Genomic DNA, 19,407 nt, shown 5'->3' on the forward strand with positions numbered 1-19,407 from the left:
CTTTTTCAATAATAATAATTTCTTTTTATACAGCAAAAGCTCCGTCATAAAAACAGTCGCTATCTATAGCGCATAAAGGCAGTTGCATCGTATGTATAAAGTCATATCGCGGTGATACTTTTATTGCGTGTCGTCGTACGTGTCTTGGACTATACCACTTGTCAAAGCTACTAGAGTCGTGCTCGCTAAAAAAATTGGTTAGCCAATTAAAAGCGTTTTGTTGACGAATTTGGTGCGCATGCACAGCTCAGACGATTATGGGATATTCGGCCTAATAAATCTGTGAATTCTGTGAAACTCGTGAATTCGGTCAGAATGAACGAATAATTCGTTACGTGTGGCCGGACCTTTACACTGCTATAGCAGCGCTATAATGCTATATTAATGCTATAATATCGTCTAAAAGATTCTACTAATAAATTTATGCAATAAATAGAAGCAATTGGAACACAGCCATAATATAGCCGTAATAAAGTTAGAATGAAAAGTTTAATAGAGGTTTAAGAAGGAGACATGATGAAAAGTAGTTGGTAAACAGCAAAGCTTCAAGGTTATTATATTCACAGTAAAAATAATAGTAACCTACATAATAACACCTAATCATAAATTTTTGCAAAAAGTAAGTTACTATTATGAACTTCTATTAAAATCTTATACCACTTTATAAAATGTACTTCATACATTTAAAACCAAATACATTTAGTTCAGAAAGCAAAAACTGTTGGTGAAATAGATCAGATGCCCAACAGCGCATTGAGCATTGATTATTTGCTTTAAATTATTTGTATAAATCTTTTTGTTACACATCAATCATCATATTACTAGCATAATTTCCTTTAACCGTGGAGTTGATCAGCTCACGTAAGTTTGCTAGTGTGCTAGAGAATCCAGGAACACATCAATTGTCCACATCTCTATTAAATGACAGAATGGTCTAGAATGATTGATGAGGGTGGAAAAACAGAATTACTCCCGAATAGTGAACATGTAATGAACAGGGCTGCGCTACAGCAATACCAGCCTCACCCCTATACTGTGTATAACGGTATTATCAGGGAACTCTAGCTTGTTAGTCAATTGTGCTGACTCATGTCTGTATGAATTCTGTCGTTTTATATTGCTTTACGGAGTACAGCTGATGCACCCTTTGTATGACATCATGCATTGGAGGATGTATTGAAGCATGCATGCATGTATGTATGTATGTATGTATGTACAGGAGGATGTACGAGGATGTATTAGGAGTGTACCACTCTTTGTACTATGGTTGCCACTAAAAGGCTTCTTCTACACCTTTCAAGCATCTACACATTACTAGCCTCAGCCATGCAATGACACAAGGGGCGGGCGACATGGTAACCAAACTAAACCATGAAAACCTCAGCGGAAACAACCAAGGTCTCTAGTGATAAGTTCAAACCGAAGAGCATTCTCAGTGAATAAGTAGGAGTGACATTTATCTTCACTAATGATAAATCATGCAATCAAACTCATTGAAGAGTCTCACCTTCTCAAGTACCATTCCTGGTGATTTCTGCCTTTTTTCTATAATATTTGTAGCCCATTTATATCTATAAATTACAAAATTTTTGTTTGTTGGTCCACTGTATTCTGATTGGCTGACCTGCACAGCCTTCAAAAACCAAAACACAAACATCAATAACGCAGTTACTGATGGATGAGGCGTTTGACTACAAATTAGAATAATGTGTGTTCGAGTCCCACCAAGGTCTACATACATTTCTTCATTTTGATGTCTGTAATGTCTAAACCAAATTTTATTTATATGGTCAATACTAATTATTTTTTCAAATAATTATTACTGCATGAACATAACGAAGATTTTAAAAATTTTGCAAGATTTTAAAACTGCTGTTGAAAGGATGCCACTGAATGCAAATGAGTTTACGGGCATTGCTTATGCAGAAAAGAGACCCACTGGAAAGCATGAACAAAGAGATCATGTACTAGTGGTGAGTGATGTTGCTATTCAAATGTTTTTTACACATTTCTACAAAATAATGCAATGCCGAGGTATTGACAGGTATTTTATTATTCACAATTAGTGAATAATAAAATAATAATAAAATAACAGTAAGTCAAGAATTAAAATGAATATTATACTTGTGAACATTAAATGGTCCAATCAGGCTCAACTTTCTTTTGCTGGCACTTAGATCAAGCTAATCATGTCTGAAACCTCTCTCACCACAAGCATCTAACGACGGCGTCTGATACTCTCAGCACATTCAAAGAAAGGCCATGCTGACACGATCACAGACAACTTGATAGAAGCACAAATTAATTATATTGTATGCTGCCTTTGTAATAATCACACACCACACTTTCTCATGCTCCATGTACCTGTATTGTTTTGAGGACCATTGTGGTATAATATACATTATCTTAACTCTATGAATAAGACTGCATTACATGAATATATGACTAACAGGAAGCCCAGCGATTTCGGATATTTCTTCTATTTTTAATTACCGTAGATAACCTCAGGCCTCATGACCATAGACAGCCCTCAGGTGGGAGTTTAGGACACTGGTTCTGAGGAACCAGACAGAGTTTAGAAACCAAATACTTTTAAAGACCTGACAGAAGGCACAAAGCATTTGCGTGTGAAGTTTGGATGTAATCAGCCCAAAAATGTAGAAGTGCATAGCGTTTACGTTTACGCGGACTCACAAACACTCAGACACACACGGACACTCACATACACACACAGACACACACAGACACACACGGACACTCACAGACACGCACGAACATTCATGGACACTCACATACACACACGGACACTCACAGACACACACGGACACTCACAGACACATACGGACACTCACAGACACACACGGACACTCATGGACACACACGCTCACTGATACACACGGACACACACACAGACACTCACAGACACACACGGACACTCACAGACACACACAGACACTCATGGACACACAGACACTCACATACACTCACAGACATACACAGACGATGATGACCATAAATTGATTACACTCTAATTTGACAAAACAGAAACAGAAGGTAACATCAAACGGCAAACACCGCAATGCCTTTGCTATATTATATGACCTAGTCAGTTGATGCTCTGTGTTGTCATTTATCATTGTGTTCAAAGATTGGCAGTTTACCTTATAAACCTTGAAAAGCTCTATAATTCTCTAGATGTTAAATGTATCCAATACATACTTTGGTATTTGCCGGCAAGGTAAACCCGCTCACGTCACACGACCGGCCATGAAAATATTCATATGATAACCCCACTAGTCAAAGTTAATAGCAGGTAGATGTGATAGAACAGGATCCAGGTTTTTCTCAACAATGGTTAATTTATGAGGACTATCGTCAGATGTCTTGGTACGGCTCCAACGAATGATTTATTATAGCGTACTGTGGAATATCTTTGTTCTAATTCTCGAGATGAATAAATGAATTGATAAGCTTAACTAATCCACTGCGGGTAATCATAGCAGTTGAAATCACTTGTCATATTTGCAGATCATTATGGGCGGAGTTGGTCACTCATGTTTGTAATTTAGGGATTCCTTATGCTTATATAAGGTATTAAAATTCTCCATACGTACCCTTGACAATTTTTGAAAAGTTAACGTGGTTTGTTTTTATAGGGATATACTACATAAAGCAAAAACCAATTCGAGTATAGTCCATTGACAATGGATATGCATGTTCTTGGCAATGTAGCTGTAGCCCATAATCTCCATAAATATCTTAATGTTTTCAAGCTATAGTAACCAAATGCTTCTTTTGTAGTAAACGTACTAAGTGAGTACTAAAAACGCCCTATTGTATTCATTTATGTGCTGTCAATAGAGTAATTACCATGACTCCTATCCCTGAAAGTAGCACGCAGAGAATAACTTAGGTTTATGGATAGATACACTTTCTATATTAGATATATTTTTCCTCTTTTTACCTGTATATAGCTCAGTGTATACGCAAGAAGGGTATGCACAGATAATCTAAAAGCACATGTACTGCAAATTTTAATGCCATTTACAACCAGAGCATTTGCTTTGTAAACAGAATAAGAGTTAAACTATATGTTTTTCAACCTCGCATGTGTGTCCTTGTTATACATGCATATATGTGTATACATGCATGCGTATGTATACATATATAGCATATGTCCACACTATATGTATATATATATATGTAGGCTATACATGTATCTAATGATCTAATGCAAATGCATACACATGGATAAATGTGTATACATGGTATTTGTACAGTGTATACATATATACACGTTTATACATCTATTCACATGTATCTATATTTACAGATGTATACATGCATACACATATATACATGTGTGTACATCTGTATACACTGTGTACACCTGTATGCATGTGTATATACATATATACTGTACAAATACCATGTATACATATGTATACACATTTATCCATGTGTATGCATTTGCATTATATACATGTGCATACATATATACACTGTATGTATACACTGTGTATATGTATTATTACACGTATACCTGTGTATACATGTACCACGCATGTATGTACATACACATTTCCTATTATTGCAAACAAGCCTTCAAACACGCAAGGACAACACATGTATTTGAAAGCAGGAATTAAAACCAAGAAAAGCAACTGTGTCATTGTCTTCTCTATAGAATACATAACCGTTTAACAAACTGCTACTGTACATATTGAAGCTTATGCAATGGCTGTGGCATCAGATTACACAGACATTCCTAAACAAGAATAAGTGGACAAATCGACGGTAGTGCTAAGAGAAAGCCTAACAATGCCCCATTAGGCACAGAGCCATCGAGTGTACACTCGATGGCTCTGATTAGGCACAAAAATCCTCAGCTATGTCTATCCATGTTGATGCATGCCAATGTCTGTGCAAGTCGTCAGTCTCCAACAATGCCTGCTTCGATCACATATTGGTCTAGGTAGTTTAGATTATTGTTAGGCTTTAGGTTACAAACAGAATGCTCATATTAGGGGCATTGTCATTTTAGTAATTTTCAGTAACCAAAATGCAACAAGTGGGTTCGATACTATCAGAAACGAGCCAATGAGAGCCTTCTGCACTTCTGTACAAACAAAAATGCCCTGAACCTACTATCAGTGTCACGGCGTGCAAGTATTTAACACCACAATGCTCAAGACTGAAACATCACAAACGCAATAATATTTGAGATGGTGTGAAATATCACAAACACCTTAATATTTGAGACGGTGTGAAACATTGCAAACGCAATAATATTTGAGACGGTGTGAAACATTGCAAACGCAATAATATTTGAGAAGGTGTGGAACGTTGCAAACACCTTAATATTTGAGACGGTGTGGAACATTGCAAACGCAATAATATTTGAGACGTGTGGAACATTGCAAACACCTTAATATTTGAGATGGTATGAAACATTGCAAACACAATAATATTTGAGACGGTGTGAACCATCGGCCTGTTTAGTAATGTAAAAAGCAGATGAGGGAATTGACAAGGACGGGGTAAGGATGTAAGCTGAACGAGAAATTTGGGATTACATCTACATATAAAGACTTTGTATGTCTGAATGATCCCGCCCATTACTTTGGTCTTAAATCAAAAGGTTTTAGAATTTATGGATAATAGCTGGGGCTGAGAGCAAGAAAAGGCTATAATTGCTTACAATAAACATGATTACAGAATATAGACCTGTGACACTTCTACCAAATGCTGATATCTGCTACATGTGCTTTATTCCCAGATCATGACCAGAGGTCAACAAATGAGCGCTACATGCAGCAGCCAGCAATATTGTTATAATCAGTTAAACAAATACATTGCATCATAAAATGCCTAATGAAAACCTCAGCGCCATTGTGTTTGATACAAAGCCTATGTGACTTTTCAACAAGCAGAATAGGAATAGATGTAGGACACGGCCTACATCACCTAGTAGAGCTATTTGTAAGTTTATCACAACTGCTTACCCATGCCAAGTATTATATGCTTTGGACACCCAGCTACAGCCTACATTAGCAAAGAAAATGTAATGAACTCACTCAGGATTGGATGGTTGGTTGTGAATAAGTGAAACAGGAGTTTGATTGTTCGAACATCTTCCATTTGTATAGTTGAGTAGGGGCATTGAGCAGAATGTCTGTTGCCAAATCTCAGCTTAATTACGTTATGCAAATAATAGAGTGCTACAATGCGAGTGGAATGGAAGGCACAGGGTGAATTGTGGCTCCCTTGGTCATGACCAACAATAGAACAACCTTCTTCCAAACAACATTCTCAAGACAATGTGAAAAAAAAACTAATTCCATGTCCATTAGTTTATTTGTCTTGATAACCAGCACTTGACAACTCAAACAACTTCTTTAAAACTCATATAACTCAACTGCGCTTCCTCCATTAGATAAAACACTTGGTGCCAAGGACAATGCGTGATCAAACAATTTAGTAAAAAATTAAAATAGACATTCAAAAACATAGAAAGACTATTATAAATGTCTTTTATAAACAAGACTATGGCTGGTAGGTTGTCGTTACCAGTAGACTAGGGTTGGAGTGAGTGAGCACCATTTGCTAAGATAACTCTTTGGATAACGGTTAGTATTGATCCACGGCCAGAGGTTATAACCTTTCTCACTGCTAAAACATGAAGCGCTGACGTCAGCTGACGTAGTGACGACATCGACGACATCGGTAAAACTTAATTCATTTTCGCAAGTGGTTAGCCATCCATTCTAGACCCGGATACAATCCCTCACCTGTTAACGCGCAACAGGCTTGTATATGATGTCTGTGGTTTTTAATGGAAGTTAGATTTAACTGCTGGGATATTTCTGCAGCGGACATGGCACCTTTAACATCTTGTTTATTAGCGAAGACCAAAATGGCTGCTTTCTTGAGATCCTCATGAGGGAGCATGCGATAGAGCTCTTCCTTAGTTACTGTCAAACGCTCCCTATCTGTACTGTCTATGACAAGTATTACAAACTCGGTGTTCGTATAATACGTAGTCCAAGAAGACCTCAAAGTCTCCTGGCCTCCTATGTCCCACATGAGAAACCGAATATTTTTCCATACAACTTCCTCGACGTTGCTGCCTATTGTAGGCGATGTATGCACCACCTCATTCATAAGGAATTGGTAAAGAATAGTGGTTTTGCCGGCATTGTCTAGTCCGACAATAATTACTTTGTGCTCTTCATTAGAGAACATACTCCAAAGCTTTGAGAAGACGAATCCCATCGCTCAAGTTCTATTAATATCCGGGAACTTGTTATCGTTGCTTTCTCTCCTCAGACAATTTGCACATATGAACTGCAAAAGAGAATAGTATAAAATCAATATTAGGTTTCCTGGAGAAGCTGGGCGAAGGGACAGAGTGTCCTGATGGCACTTACTCAGGTTCCTAGCCGTTAGGAGTGCAGCAGTCACGCTACTCGTACATGTTTGCAATTGTAGGAGACAGTGCATGCACTTTGACCAAAGACTAGTAACCTTTCAAGATCAGCCAAGTAAAGTTAGATCATTTGCTGCCCTTTGAACTATGATTTACAGAAGGTTATTTGGCCAGTTAGGATGTCATGTTCGTAATTTTAACAAGAGTGGAGTCACTACCGAACAGGAATTTAACATTTGGGTGTTTTTCGTTTTTAAGTTTTACAACACTTCTGCCTTATTTGCTATATTAGCACCATTGCCATGCTTGATATTTTTAATAAAAATGAGAAACTTAACCAAACAATACTGGCTGGTGACGATTGAGAAATAATGATTATGGATAAGAAATCAAAGGCCATTGTCCAGATTTGTTGTTACACGCGGGCTTTAAGGTGACATCTCAAGGTTTAATGCAAGCGTCGTCACAAGGAGACATCACTTTATGCAACCTAATGCAACCAGATATATAACATCCTTTGATACCTTAAAACACAGGTGTCAAACACATGGCCCGCGGGCCACATGTGGCCCGCCACCTCATTTTATGTGGCCCGCGAGGGCTTAATTACTCATTCGCCCGAGACTCATTCTCCCGTATTTATAACGTTGCTAGGCACACCAACGCGAGTTATCTTGCCTCTAAACTTTGTCTATTCCTTGTGTTGTTATTTTTACATTACATGAAAATAATTTTGATTAGTCAGAAAAACTTTTTTCTGGCCAATCAAACAAACGTACATATATACCTCAATGATCTCTCTGGGAAAAGTTATAACTAAATTACTATGCCCATTGCGACATCTAACTGAACCGAAAATCATCGCTGTCACTTTAAAATTTATTGTTCGCGATCAATTTTTTTCAACCCGAGGAGTAAATATGCAGATTCAGAAGAGGTAAGACAGTGAAAGACTGCATAAATCAAATTGAAACATTATTTTTAATGTTTTGAAGTTTTTACTAACTTTTAATTTTGTCAATTTGCATCGTTAAACTCGAATAAAAATGCACTTTTTAGGCTGTCAACCGTAGTCAGACAAAAGTTATTCAATCTCGATAGGATCATATTCATTCTTAGAGCGGCCCCTGAAGTCTGAAAAGTCAAGAACAGAGTTACTGAACATAATTTTATTCCTTGAAACATGTTTATGACAGTTTATTTGAGTTATATTAGGATGTAGATTTGCTATGCTATGAAGATAATACTCGCGAGGAAAAATTCGAAATTATAGTTTCGTGATTTTCATGTTCATGACTAACTGTACATGTATAACTATTATTCATAACTTTGTATTGTATGTAATAAATCACTAATTTTAGTCAAACTCTGTATATTTTGTAATTTCTTTGGTGCAAGTCTAACTTTGTTTCAGCAAATAGCAAATAATTTTTTGATTTTTTGCTGCTTACATATTGATTTTGTGTTGCTGCTGTTGCAATTATTTAGTGTTTGCAGATTTAATGTGTGTATGCCAACAAATTCATGTTCTTAGCAGCTCACAATTTTTGATTTTACTGAAAGTATGCCCATGTTGATGGGTACTGTGTAACTTTTCTGATTTTTTTCGAAAACAAGTGTTTTGCATATTTTGCTGTGCAACTGTTCTGTTTGCAACTTAAAGTAATAAAGTCAAGAGTTATTTAATATCAAAGACTAGTTTAAGTTATTTTATATTATTCAATTACATTTCATTACAATTATAAGTTACATCTGGCCCTTTGAGGACAGCCATTACGCTGATGTGGCCCTCGGTGAAAATGAGTTTGACACCCCTGCCTTAAAACAATTGAAATCAAAAGGCGAGCTGTTTTTAGGCAGTTGACTTAATTGAACTTAGGTGATAAATGCGACACTGTTGCTACCAAAACATTAAAATATTTCAGATAATGGATAATTGTTGATAACATTACCAATTCATTGAACACACTCCGTCAATGGTTAGCTTAAATTGCTTAGGTAGATAACATAATAACTGAAGCTATCAGCTTTTAAAATCGCCAATTAAAATCTATTAAGTAATAAATCAAGTCCTCTGAAAAAGCATATGGCGCGATAATTGTTAGGCCAGACAACATATTTCCATAGGAGGAGAGTTAGTACTTAACAACAGCTTCCGCAAAAACATTTTTTTCAACTGTTGATAATCAGGACAAAATTTCAAAAAGGCAATGTTACACCTTTTTCAGATCGTTAAAACAATTTCATTGACAAAGTAGAAATAAGACTTGCCCAACAAACCATACTTACGAAGACAATAAACTTTGCCAAAGAAGATAGCAACCGACTTAAACCTGCCAATCCACATATATAAAACATTGTCTTGTAAAGAGCTTTTTCTTTTAATACTTGTAACTTCACTATCCTTTATTTTAATTGTTTGTCTCATGGTCAAGTTGCTTTGAGTTGTCTCAAGTCAGATCAAGTTGCTTTGAATGACTAGCGACCACCAAGTTTATATCTATATATCTTAATAGAATTGATGACAGAGTATCGCATAACACCTTTATCACCTTGTTAGCGATAATATGCTGTATACAGAGAGTGTAATCATACATTTAAATTCTTTGCTCATATCCCCATTCAGTCACTACATACTTTCAACAATGACTGAAAAACCTTTACCCTTTCTACAATGCTTTCACAATATTCTTTGTTCAAAATCTCTCAATATGTAGTATAAAAATTTGTGAATTATCAGGTTCAACGTTTTCCTTTAAGAATTTGTAAGGAATTACATATTTAGGGAAGTACAAGCCTGACAGAATTGTACCAAACCTAGCATGCAGCCTTAGCTAGTCTAATGACCAGCTTAGACCAACTTTTACTACGTGTACTAAAATTTATTCTGCACATTACGCCTTGTAGCAGTTTGACCGTTATCAAAAAACCCACAACACACACTTAATTAAACACCGATTGGTACAATACTAAAAGGGCCATTTGGCCTTTCACTTAACCACAAGAGATAACAAGGAAGACTCTGAGGTGCTACACGTGTTTGTGCATCATCCATTACTACAGTGGCTCAACTATAATACATACAGGCCGAAAATGACCCCACGTATGGGAGAGGTCAAGTACTAGCTAGGATTCTTTTTACACAACTTGACATTTGGCTCACAGATGCATCAAGACAATATCACGGCAGGCATGTTGATTATTATGCCATTCTTATTGATCACATTGGCTCTTCATCTCAAGAGGCAAAAAATGTAATCGCCTACCAACTCTATTGTTTACTAATCCATATATTATCGTGCTGCCTATGATAATTATCAATTGCTAAGGATTTCCAACAGTTGCATATCCATACTCATTTATATGAATCCCACATCACATTACCTGAGTGGCAGCATAAAAGTTAACCATAGTCAAACAAAACAGAGTGGCGTTATTTGGCTTCAAAGCTGAAGCACACTTGAGTTGAAATATGAAGTGCCGCGCAAAGCCATTACTGGCATCCGCCTTGAACCTTATGCTCTGCAAAGCACACTGGTGGTATGAAATGCAAGTGTAACCATTTGTCCTTGACATGTATAGCAATAAATGATTATTATGGACTGTTTTATATGAATTGTATATTTTTAGTACAATTTGTTATAAAATTTGTAAAACTATTCTTAGTCAGAATGACCTCACAGTATTTTATAGCACAATTTTTTATTATTAGTGCATTTTGGAGTTCATTTAAAGACATACTCTATGATGATTAGCTAGCCAATCACGACAAAGTGGTGAACGAGAATATGAGTGCTCCTTATACACGCATGTTAATAAGCTTGCATTCACCACTAGTCTCAGCCATAGTGTCAGCAGCAGCAGTGCACAATACTTCTCCTGAGTGCTTCAGTATTTAGACAGTCCGTATTCAGGATTTAAAAACTAATCTGCCAATAGATAGTGCTCAAGAATAATAGTTATCTTCCTTCTGGCAATTCCTTCCGTTAATCAGCATAACAAAAGTAACATTTTAAAGCCTTTGCTGCAATACGTCATTGGTGAAACAGCGTTGATGTGAATTTCAAAACTTTTACTGTTTAAAACTATGAATCAATTCAGAATGCCATGACATAAATACATTGCTGATTCCCAAAGTGATACATAAATGTGTAATGAAGACTCCTAGAATCGCCATACCGTTGCAAAAATCTATCACTTTCTTACTATAAATGTTTTATTTAAATATGAGATTGGCGTTACTTTCCTTGGTGCCAACTAGGACTGGTAATTACAGGAGGAAGTACTACTTTATTCCATTCGAGATGCCAAATACCTACAACTTTAAAACTCAATGACAAAAATGACTCACAACATAAAAGCACTACAACAACTCTCCATGTGGAAATGGTGTGTGCCCAATACGATGTTGATTCCTAGCTGCTTGCTTAATCATATTTAAAGTGGTATTTCAACCATACTGCTACTCGAAGAACGAAGCTGTTGTGAAAACATTGACAATGATACTCGTTGCAGACTTTGTTATAGGTGTTTTAACTGCAATGAAAGTTTGTCGATTTTAATATTGAACCATCCTGGCAGTCAGATCACATCAAACATCGAAAATAATTACAAATGATAGATAAATACTTTCTAATAAAATCTACTAAATATTTTTACAAGTTCATCTTTAAATGATGAAAGATATGCCGACTTCACGAAATCCAGTTGATTTTAGGATAAACTATTATTGTCTAAATATAATGGTAACTAAATGTAATGTGACTTTTAATGAGTAGCTGGCGATTTTATCTTTTAGCAAATACTACAAGAATAAACCGTAATGGCTTACAACTGTTGCAAACTGACAATAATGATTACAATGCAATTATACCAGAGCTGTAACAATTTTGGTAAAAACAATTTGAGATTAAACATTCATCAATTTAAATCAATAGGCCAATGACCAGCTTTATAATGGCGCTATTCAGTAGCAGAAATGTGAACATAAACTTATAAATAGTGCTTGTAACAATCTTGCAACAATCAATAGCGTTCTTGTAACAATTTTTGAATTCAGTCCAAAAAGTATCATATTGGAAGTGTTTTCACCTTTTTAAATTTCGAAATTGTCTGATAGAAATTTGCTCACCAAGACAAAAGGCATCGAATTTCTGCTTTAGTCCATAATTGTCTTTATAAGAGTTTAGAACAGCTCAAATATCCCACCTTTGTATATTTTTAATATTTGTAAAACATGATGAGTCTCTTCACTTCCTTTTTCCACAAAACCTCACGCACTCACCAATATAAGTTTTACAAAATTATTAGAAACCAATATCGGCGTACTGAATCTAGAACTGTGTCAAAACATCTAGAAAATTTTCTGCAATTTTATTTATTACAGGTGCTATGCTGTTAATTTGATAAATGTGTCTTCAGCTTTATGTTTTATACTCACACAAATAGTTCAAATTTCTACATTAAGTAATAACTAAATTTATTCTTACTCGGTCACCATATCATTTTGGCACACCAACGACGAGAGAGCCGATTCTTCAATCAATTATTATATAAGCCAAGACATGCAAACATACCGAGCTGAATATTCACCAGTACATATGACCATATACAGGTAATAAAATTAACGGTTAGTTAAAATCGCTATTTAACAATAATCAATTATAACAATACATATTTATATTATCTAGTTATACAATAAGTCAAAGAAGCATAACAAAGAATTATTCACGACTGTTAGAAACAATCGTAACGAAGTTGAATTTGGAAAGTATATGACACATGTTTAACTGACCATCTGCTGCAAATGAGCTCATTTTACATCTATCGTATCGACTTTGATAAATGTAATTCTCTGAAATATTGTACGTAATCGTATGAACTTTGGTAGTAAATAATCTAAGTGCTCCAACAGATCTTCTATTGTACGGACAAGTCAAAGCGACGCTTGTTAAATTAGTTATCATTGGTTTTTAAAACGAGCAATCCTATTCGCCAAATAATCATGGCCGACCAAATAAATATTTTTCTAATTTCTTAGCCCAAAATAACCGTTTAAAAACGTGCATAAAGTTAACAGTAGCAAAAATCACACGCTCATATAGAGTACTGTCGTACAATTGACAGCTCGTATTAACGGTCTCGACGACGTACCAATGTGTGTTTGTAGAAAGACTTAATTTTATAAAGGAGTGGCTCACGGGCTGATTTAGGCTTGGGCTCGTAAATATTCTCGTTTGTTACGAAAGATTCCATCACAGCATGGCGCCCAAAGCGAAATATGTAGAAGGTATGATACTTTACAACAGGACACTTTTAACACTTACGTTTTAATGCAATATACAAAAACCGTTTCTCAGCTTGCGCAATTTATTTGTAGAGTTTCGAGAAATATATTTCAGTGTTTTGCCGCTGTCTGGTTATATTTTCAAACCAAATTCACTATCTAAAAACTCTGTGTTAAAAGCAGCGCTGCGACGTTTTCAAATGAGAAAATGCCGTATCCATGTAAGCGTCTATGGACCGATATCGTAGGATGCAGAAGAGCACATGTCGATATCGGAGACGTGTATAACAGATGCTCATTCGCGAAATTTTATGTTTGACCACAAAAATGACAGCATCTGCTATGGTTTTTGGTGTGTGGCATTGCGTACGAGAAAACTTTTTTACCACAGTTTATGTTCAGTAGCCTTATAAATAAAACTTATATACGGTAAGCCATTGCAATTAACGAACGGAAACGGGACATATCAACAGCTGCGATAATCAAAATATCGATTTTGGACTATATTCATTGAATAACAGACATTCTAAACTGAACTAGTTTGTGGTGAAACTAAGTAGGCCTTTGGTCTGTAATCAAATGTTCCACTTTTTAGGGGATGAATAAACTGTTGTTAATAGTTTGCACATCCGTTCAACTTTCCATTGGGGAGGGATACGAAGAGCCAAGACTCAAATCCCATGGCTCGCTGATTTTTAATCGAAAATTCAAACTTGTTTTTATCATTTTGGTTATGCTAACAACTTGTTACAAATTAATTAGATGTAGATATAAATAGTTTAATGTGGCATAAACAAAAAGTAGACATCTATGGCAAACATGATTTTTACCAGCACATGTATAGTACTATAGATATTAACATTGTTATCTATGCGACTTCAAATAGTATAATCTAATGAGTTGATTTAGTACACTCAGTGTCAACCATTTCACTACAGTAATAATTTTTATTTATAGTGAAAGATAGTCATGCAATCAGAGATTATCATGCTTTTTGCAAAGTATGTTAGCCAGCAATTATTAGAAATATATTTGTACAAACTAAAGGTACCAACTACCTGAACTATGCTTAAAGGTTTTTAAATGACAGAAACAGCATCAAGTGTGTCATTGAAGTTATAAAACATTTCCGCAGTTTACAGAGCGTTGTATTGTAAGTTCTACCTAATACATAAGTGAGTGTGTTTCTGTATTTGGCTATGGACACTAGCAATCTGTTTTACGACTTGTGTGAGTTATGACTGCCAATATGTATGACCACCACAGCCAGCAGATAGCTATTACAGGTTTACTGTAAAAGTTATAGGCATAAGGTTGATAAATAAATGACTACATAATAGTATCTAATAAAAAAGCTATGATATATATGTCCTTGAGTATAATATTTGGGTTGTCCGTTTTGAATGTTACAATTTACTTATGCTATGTATACGACCGTTTGGTCAGAACCAACATAGGAGAAATCTTTGATAGGTCAGAGGGTTGGTACATCATTGGTGCAGTAACTATTACTGGTGGTCCTCCCATGTTTTGTGACGATTCTGACGACCCGACGACATGGATATTTCAAAAGTGACAGACGAGACGACCATTTATCAATGTAGGTGACGATGATTGTGTAAGTAGGATTACTAAAGGTGCGGGAGTTCTGGCCGAAATCACGGAAAACGCAGAAATAATCTGTCGAAATTCACAGAAATATTTGAGCTGTGCATGCCCACCGAGTTCGTCGACAAAACGCTTTTAACAGATTAAACAAATTATTAGTGAGCACGATTCTAGCCGCTTTAGCAATTAGTATAGTCCAAGACATGTATCGCGACACACAATAAAAGTACGAAAGCAATTCAACATAGAACACACGACGTAACTGTTTAAGTTGCGCTACTGTTGGTTAGCGAGCACGACTCTAGCAAATTTTAAGGTATATGTAGTCCGAGAATAATAATGCGACACGCAAGAAAAATATTAAGAAAATTCACGATAGTAAATACGATGCAACCAACTTGATTGCGCTAAAGATGGCAACATCTTTTACCACAAAACTTTTGCTGCTAAAAAGGAAATATAATTAAAAAATAAATAATTTGTAGCTATAGCGTCCAAACAATAAATACATACAATAACGCAATCTAAGCAGTTGCATCGTGTGTACTATGTTGAATTGCACTTATACTTTTATTGTGTGTAATTATACGTCTCTTGGACTATACTAATTGCAAAAGCTACTGGAATCGTGCTCGCTAACACGAATCTAGCAGGGCAGAATAATTCTGTGTGTTTCAATCATTTTGTGATTTCGGTTAGAACCGACGAAAAATTTATTACGTGTAGCCGTACCTTCACTAACTAATTATTTGTCCAAAAATCGACACATTCAACCGAAACTTCACTAGTTTTGGTTTGAAGCATCTGGCCAAGCATTTATAGACTGCCAAATAATTAAAGTAAACAGCAATGTAATGCCGCGATATTGACAGCAAATCCGTTTCCAAGTCTGTGACTGACAGTGATTATTAAAGACAATCTCGGTTTATTTTCAGTACAAGAAATGTAGCCCTAAAAACCTAAGATGGCTGTCACTCTTCGCGGAGTAATCAGCAACGCTCCCAAACATCACTAATAAGTTTGTGAAGGTCGCTGGTTGAGCCATGCTTTTGGTTGGTCAGGTATAATTGTAGTGGCTCAAAACCTGGTCAGTTTCTGGGTCGTTTTGTAGAGGTGGAGCTTAATCCGGAAATAAAAATGTTTTGTCGGCACTAAGCGAAGAGGTTTTAAGCAAGTGCCAATGTTTAGTCGGTTAGAAATTGAGTCTGTAATCTTTTTATTTTTTGTAACAAAATAAAGCATATACATCGTTTTAGGCAAATCTTTAATCAAAAATATGAGATCTTTCATCAAACTAGCATAACGTATTCACATAGTTGTTTATCGTAGTTTTGTCGTGTTAAGACGAAATAGTAACATGCTCACGAAACGGAAAAAATCTTCTCAAAAATACATCATTAATTATTCTGTATTCGTTTATACAGTGTGTATGAAAAATATCTTACATACGTTGTAATATGATTGCACTTACATGTATGTACCACAGTATTACATAAGTTATTAAATATTTGTGATTATGTTCTAATCAAATAAAATGCACATTGAAACAATTGTCTACTTTGCTACCATTCTGAGAGCTAAAGAAGATTCTATTTTAGTGTAACTATTTATGTTAGCGTATCGTTAGACAAAGATTGTGAAAGGGCAACAGAAGACATTAGTCTATCTTATCTTTACTACAAACACCGACTTCTCCAACAACTTACTTTATTTAGATTTTGAACATGACCGCACTCTGTAGGTATTCATTTGTCAATTTGCTTATATATTTATTATTTATGTACAGCATTGTGTGACCAAAAAATTTTCTTGATTTGTTAGGCAAAAAATATTTTCTTACTGTTGGCATGATGATGTATTTTCCTGCTCCAATATAAATAATGCATGTGGCAATTGTTGTGCATCATTGTTAGAAGCTTTCCCGTTACCTCCACAAGCACAATGTAGCCAATTCTGGAAAATCAGAGGGCAGCGCACACAAAACCTTTAGCATGATGTATGTCTATTGGCATTGCTGACAGTGTACAACATACATTGTTTGAAAAGTCGATGCGAAATGACAAAATGTCTGGTGATGGACCACTGGAACAATGATGGGAAGTAGGTTGCTTCAGTTATCGGACGAATCTATCAGGATAAATTGTAAAGTTTAATAATTTTACTTTATTTGATATAAAAAGAAAATGTTGCACATAACTTAATTACTACCACATCAGCACCAAAGCCATAAAAGGCCTTCAACAAGCACAAATGAGAACAGAATAACACAGTAGAAAAGGGCTACATATACTACATGTAGATATGTGAAAATAAGTGAATATAAGTCTGGGTTATTAAAAAAAAATCAGTGTCGAAAATCCTGAATGTTTTATGTATGCAGGTATGTTTTAATTTGATCAATATATTCACTCAAAATTGAGCACAGTACAAGCTGAAACAGTTCGAGTTTTGGCATATAAAAGTATTCCTATTTAGAACAAGTTTGTTCTCTATGGCTGCAGATGAATTGGCAATGAGGTGGAGGGCACGCCAGATGCCCTCTGGCGTGCCCTCCCTTCATTGCCAATTCACCCACAGCTATAGGGAACAAACTTGTTCTATGCCTATCTAGATATTGCATGTATTAGAAAGCCTCAGGAAGTATTTATGCTCTGTCATTTCTTACTCCCTGCAAACTCCTCTTGGAGATCCTTGATCTAAAATAAAAACAATCATAGCATGTGTATTTACATCTCCTTGAACTTGTAAAGTACTGTGAAGGCAGTATTCAAGTGGCATTATTTGCGACGATTTTTGACTTTGACAGGAATATTATTTGTTAATTTAATGAAGTAGATTGGAAAGTTACATTGGACATTGTGATTAGCTGGAAGTTAATTTGGCGATCTCAAAGAACCGGGCAAATCTGCATTTGCTAGTTCCTGACTTTATTACTGTTTTTACAGTAGTTTTATTAGTTCCTGGCTTCATATATCTTCTCCGATCCTACATTGCTCAACCGACTTAGCCCATACAGTTAACTTGTAGAAAACAACAGCGACATTAGTCCAAGTACTCAGTCTACGAATCGGATGGTGTTGTGGCACCTTGTTATCAATTTCTCAAAGAGTTGATAACAACTCTAGAGATGCTCCCAAATCCTGATTAGAGATTTGCAAATCACATTAAATCACCAATCATGAGATTGGCATCAAAGCACCATAACAATGGATTATCCAGCTTGTAAATTAAATCAAAACCATCAATTACATAGTGGATGATGGTTTTAATTTTATTTTATTTGAAAACTGAGCAGTCACCCTTCTAAGTAATTTGATTTGGAGCAAAACGCATGCCAGCGATTTGATATGCTTTACAAATCTGGAATCAAAGATTTGGGAGCATCGCTGCACAACTCTCTCCAATTCAGACACTGAACACTTACACTAAAGTGACACGAAAGCATCATGCCACAGGGTTCTAATTTTAAAACTGAGTTACTGAATATTACCACACCAGACTGTTAGGTATGAAAGTAACATCAGGTGTCTGAGTTACATCTATAATGCTGTCGTTTGTGGCGTTTCGTAGATGCTCCCCACATCTATGGAAGCTCGCATAGCCTCTGCTCTTACTCCTACCCGTCCTGAGCAAGCACTGCATTTCCTCCTTATCTTGAGCTATAAATCAGAATGCTCGAGGCATTGAACGTTTGGCTGGGTGTGAACGGGCAACATAACAGATATCGCAGTTGGCAGCAAATAATTTGTTTCTGAAACCTAATCCTGCCTACACAAGGGGTGCTTCTGCATTGTCCTACTATAACTTCACGTTTTTCTAGCTACTAATCTAGGGCTATAAATGGCTTGAAGATCCGCCTACCAATGAAATTCCACATTTAACCATAATTAATATTGCACGATTTGCCTAAAATTTTATTGCTGGTTATGTGAGTGAATACCTCCGCGTTACTATCAGATGTATTGTCTTCAGGATGCGGTCTCTTTGTTGGATTCTATGACTAAAAATGTAAACAATACGTAAATTATGTATATTGACACCATGTGACAACATATATGAATTTATGCACATGTATAGCATATTT

General features: G+C 35.9%; 2 protein-coding genes across 2 annotated transcripts in view; one reads left to right on the plus strand and one right to left on the minus strand.

The window, feature by feature from the left end:
- Positions 1 to 6,338: 6,338 nt before the first annotated feature.
- On the minus strand, positions 6,339 to 13,369 carry LOC137389644 (ADP-ribosylation factor-like protein 5B). The gene is made up of 2 exons (XM_068075706.1): positions 13,224 to 13,369; positions 6,339 to 7,347 (listed from the first exon to the last, which is right to left on the minus strand). The coding sequence occupies exon 2, from the start codon at positions 7,273 to 7,275 to the stop codon at positions 6,739 to 6,741; it is 537 nt and encodes a 178-aa protein (XP_067931807.1). The 5' UTR covers positions 7,276 to 7,347; positions 13,224 to 13,369; the 3' UTR covers positions 6,339 to 6,738.
- A 251-nt stretch (positions 13,370 to 13,620) lies between these two features.
- Positions 13,621 to 19,407, plus strand: part of LOC137390503 (MAM and LDL-receptor class A domain-containing protein 1-like) — an 83,057-nt gene continuing 77,270 nt past the window's right edge. The window contains exon 1 of the mRNA XM_068076832.1: positions 13,621 to 13,718. Coding sequence (XP_067932933.1) covers positions 13,691 to 13,718 — 28 coding nt within the window. The 5' untranslated portion in view covers positions 13,621 to 13,690. The remainder of the gene's footprint in view (positions 13,719 to 19,407) is intronic.

The sequence above is a fragment of the Watersipora subatra genome, chromosome 3 (assembly GCF_963576615.1).
Source record: "Watersipora subatra chromosome 3, tzWatSuba1.1, whole genome shotgun sequence".
NCBI classification, from domain to species: domain Eukaryota; kingdom Metazoa; phylum Bryozoa; class Gymnolaemata; order Cheilostomatida; family Watersiporidae; genus Watersipora; species Watersipora subatra.

What these genes read in the sequence shown, in the direction of transcription:
- LOC137389644 (XM_068075706.1), bottom strand. Translation starts at nt 7,275, where the DNA reads ATGGGATTCGTCTTCTCAAAGCTTTGGAGTATGTTCTCTAATGAAGAG.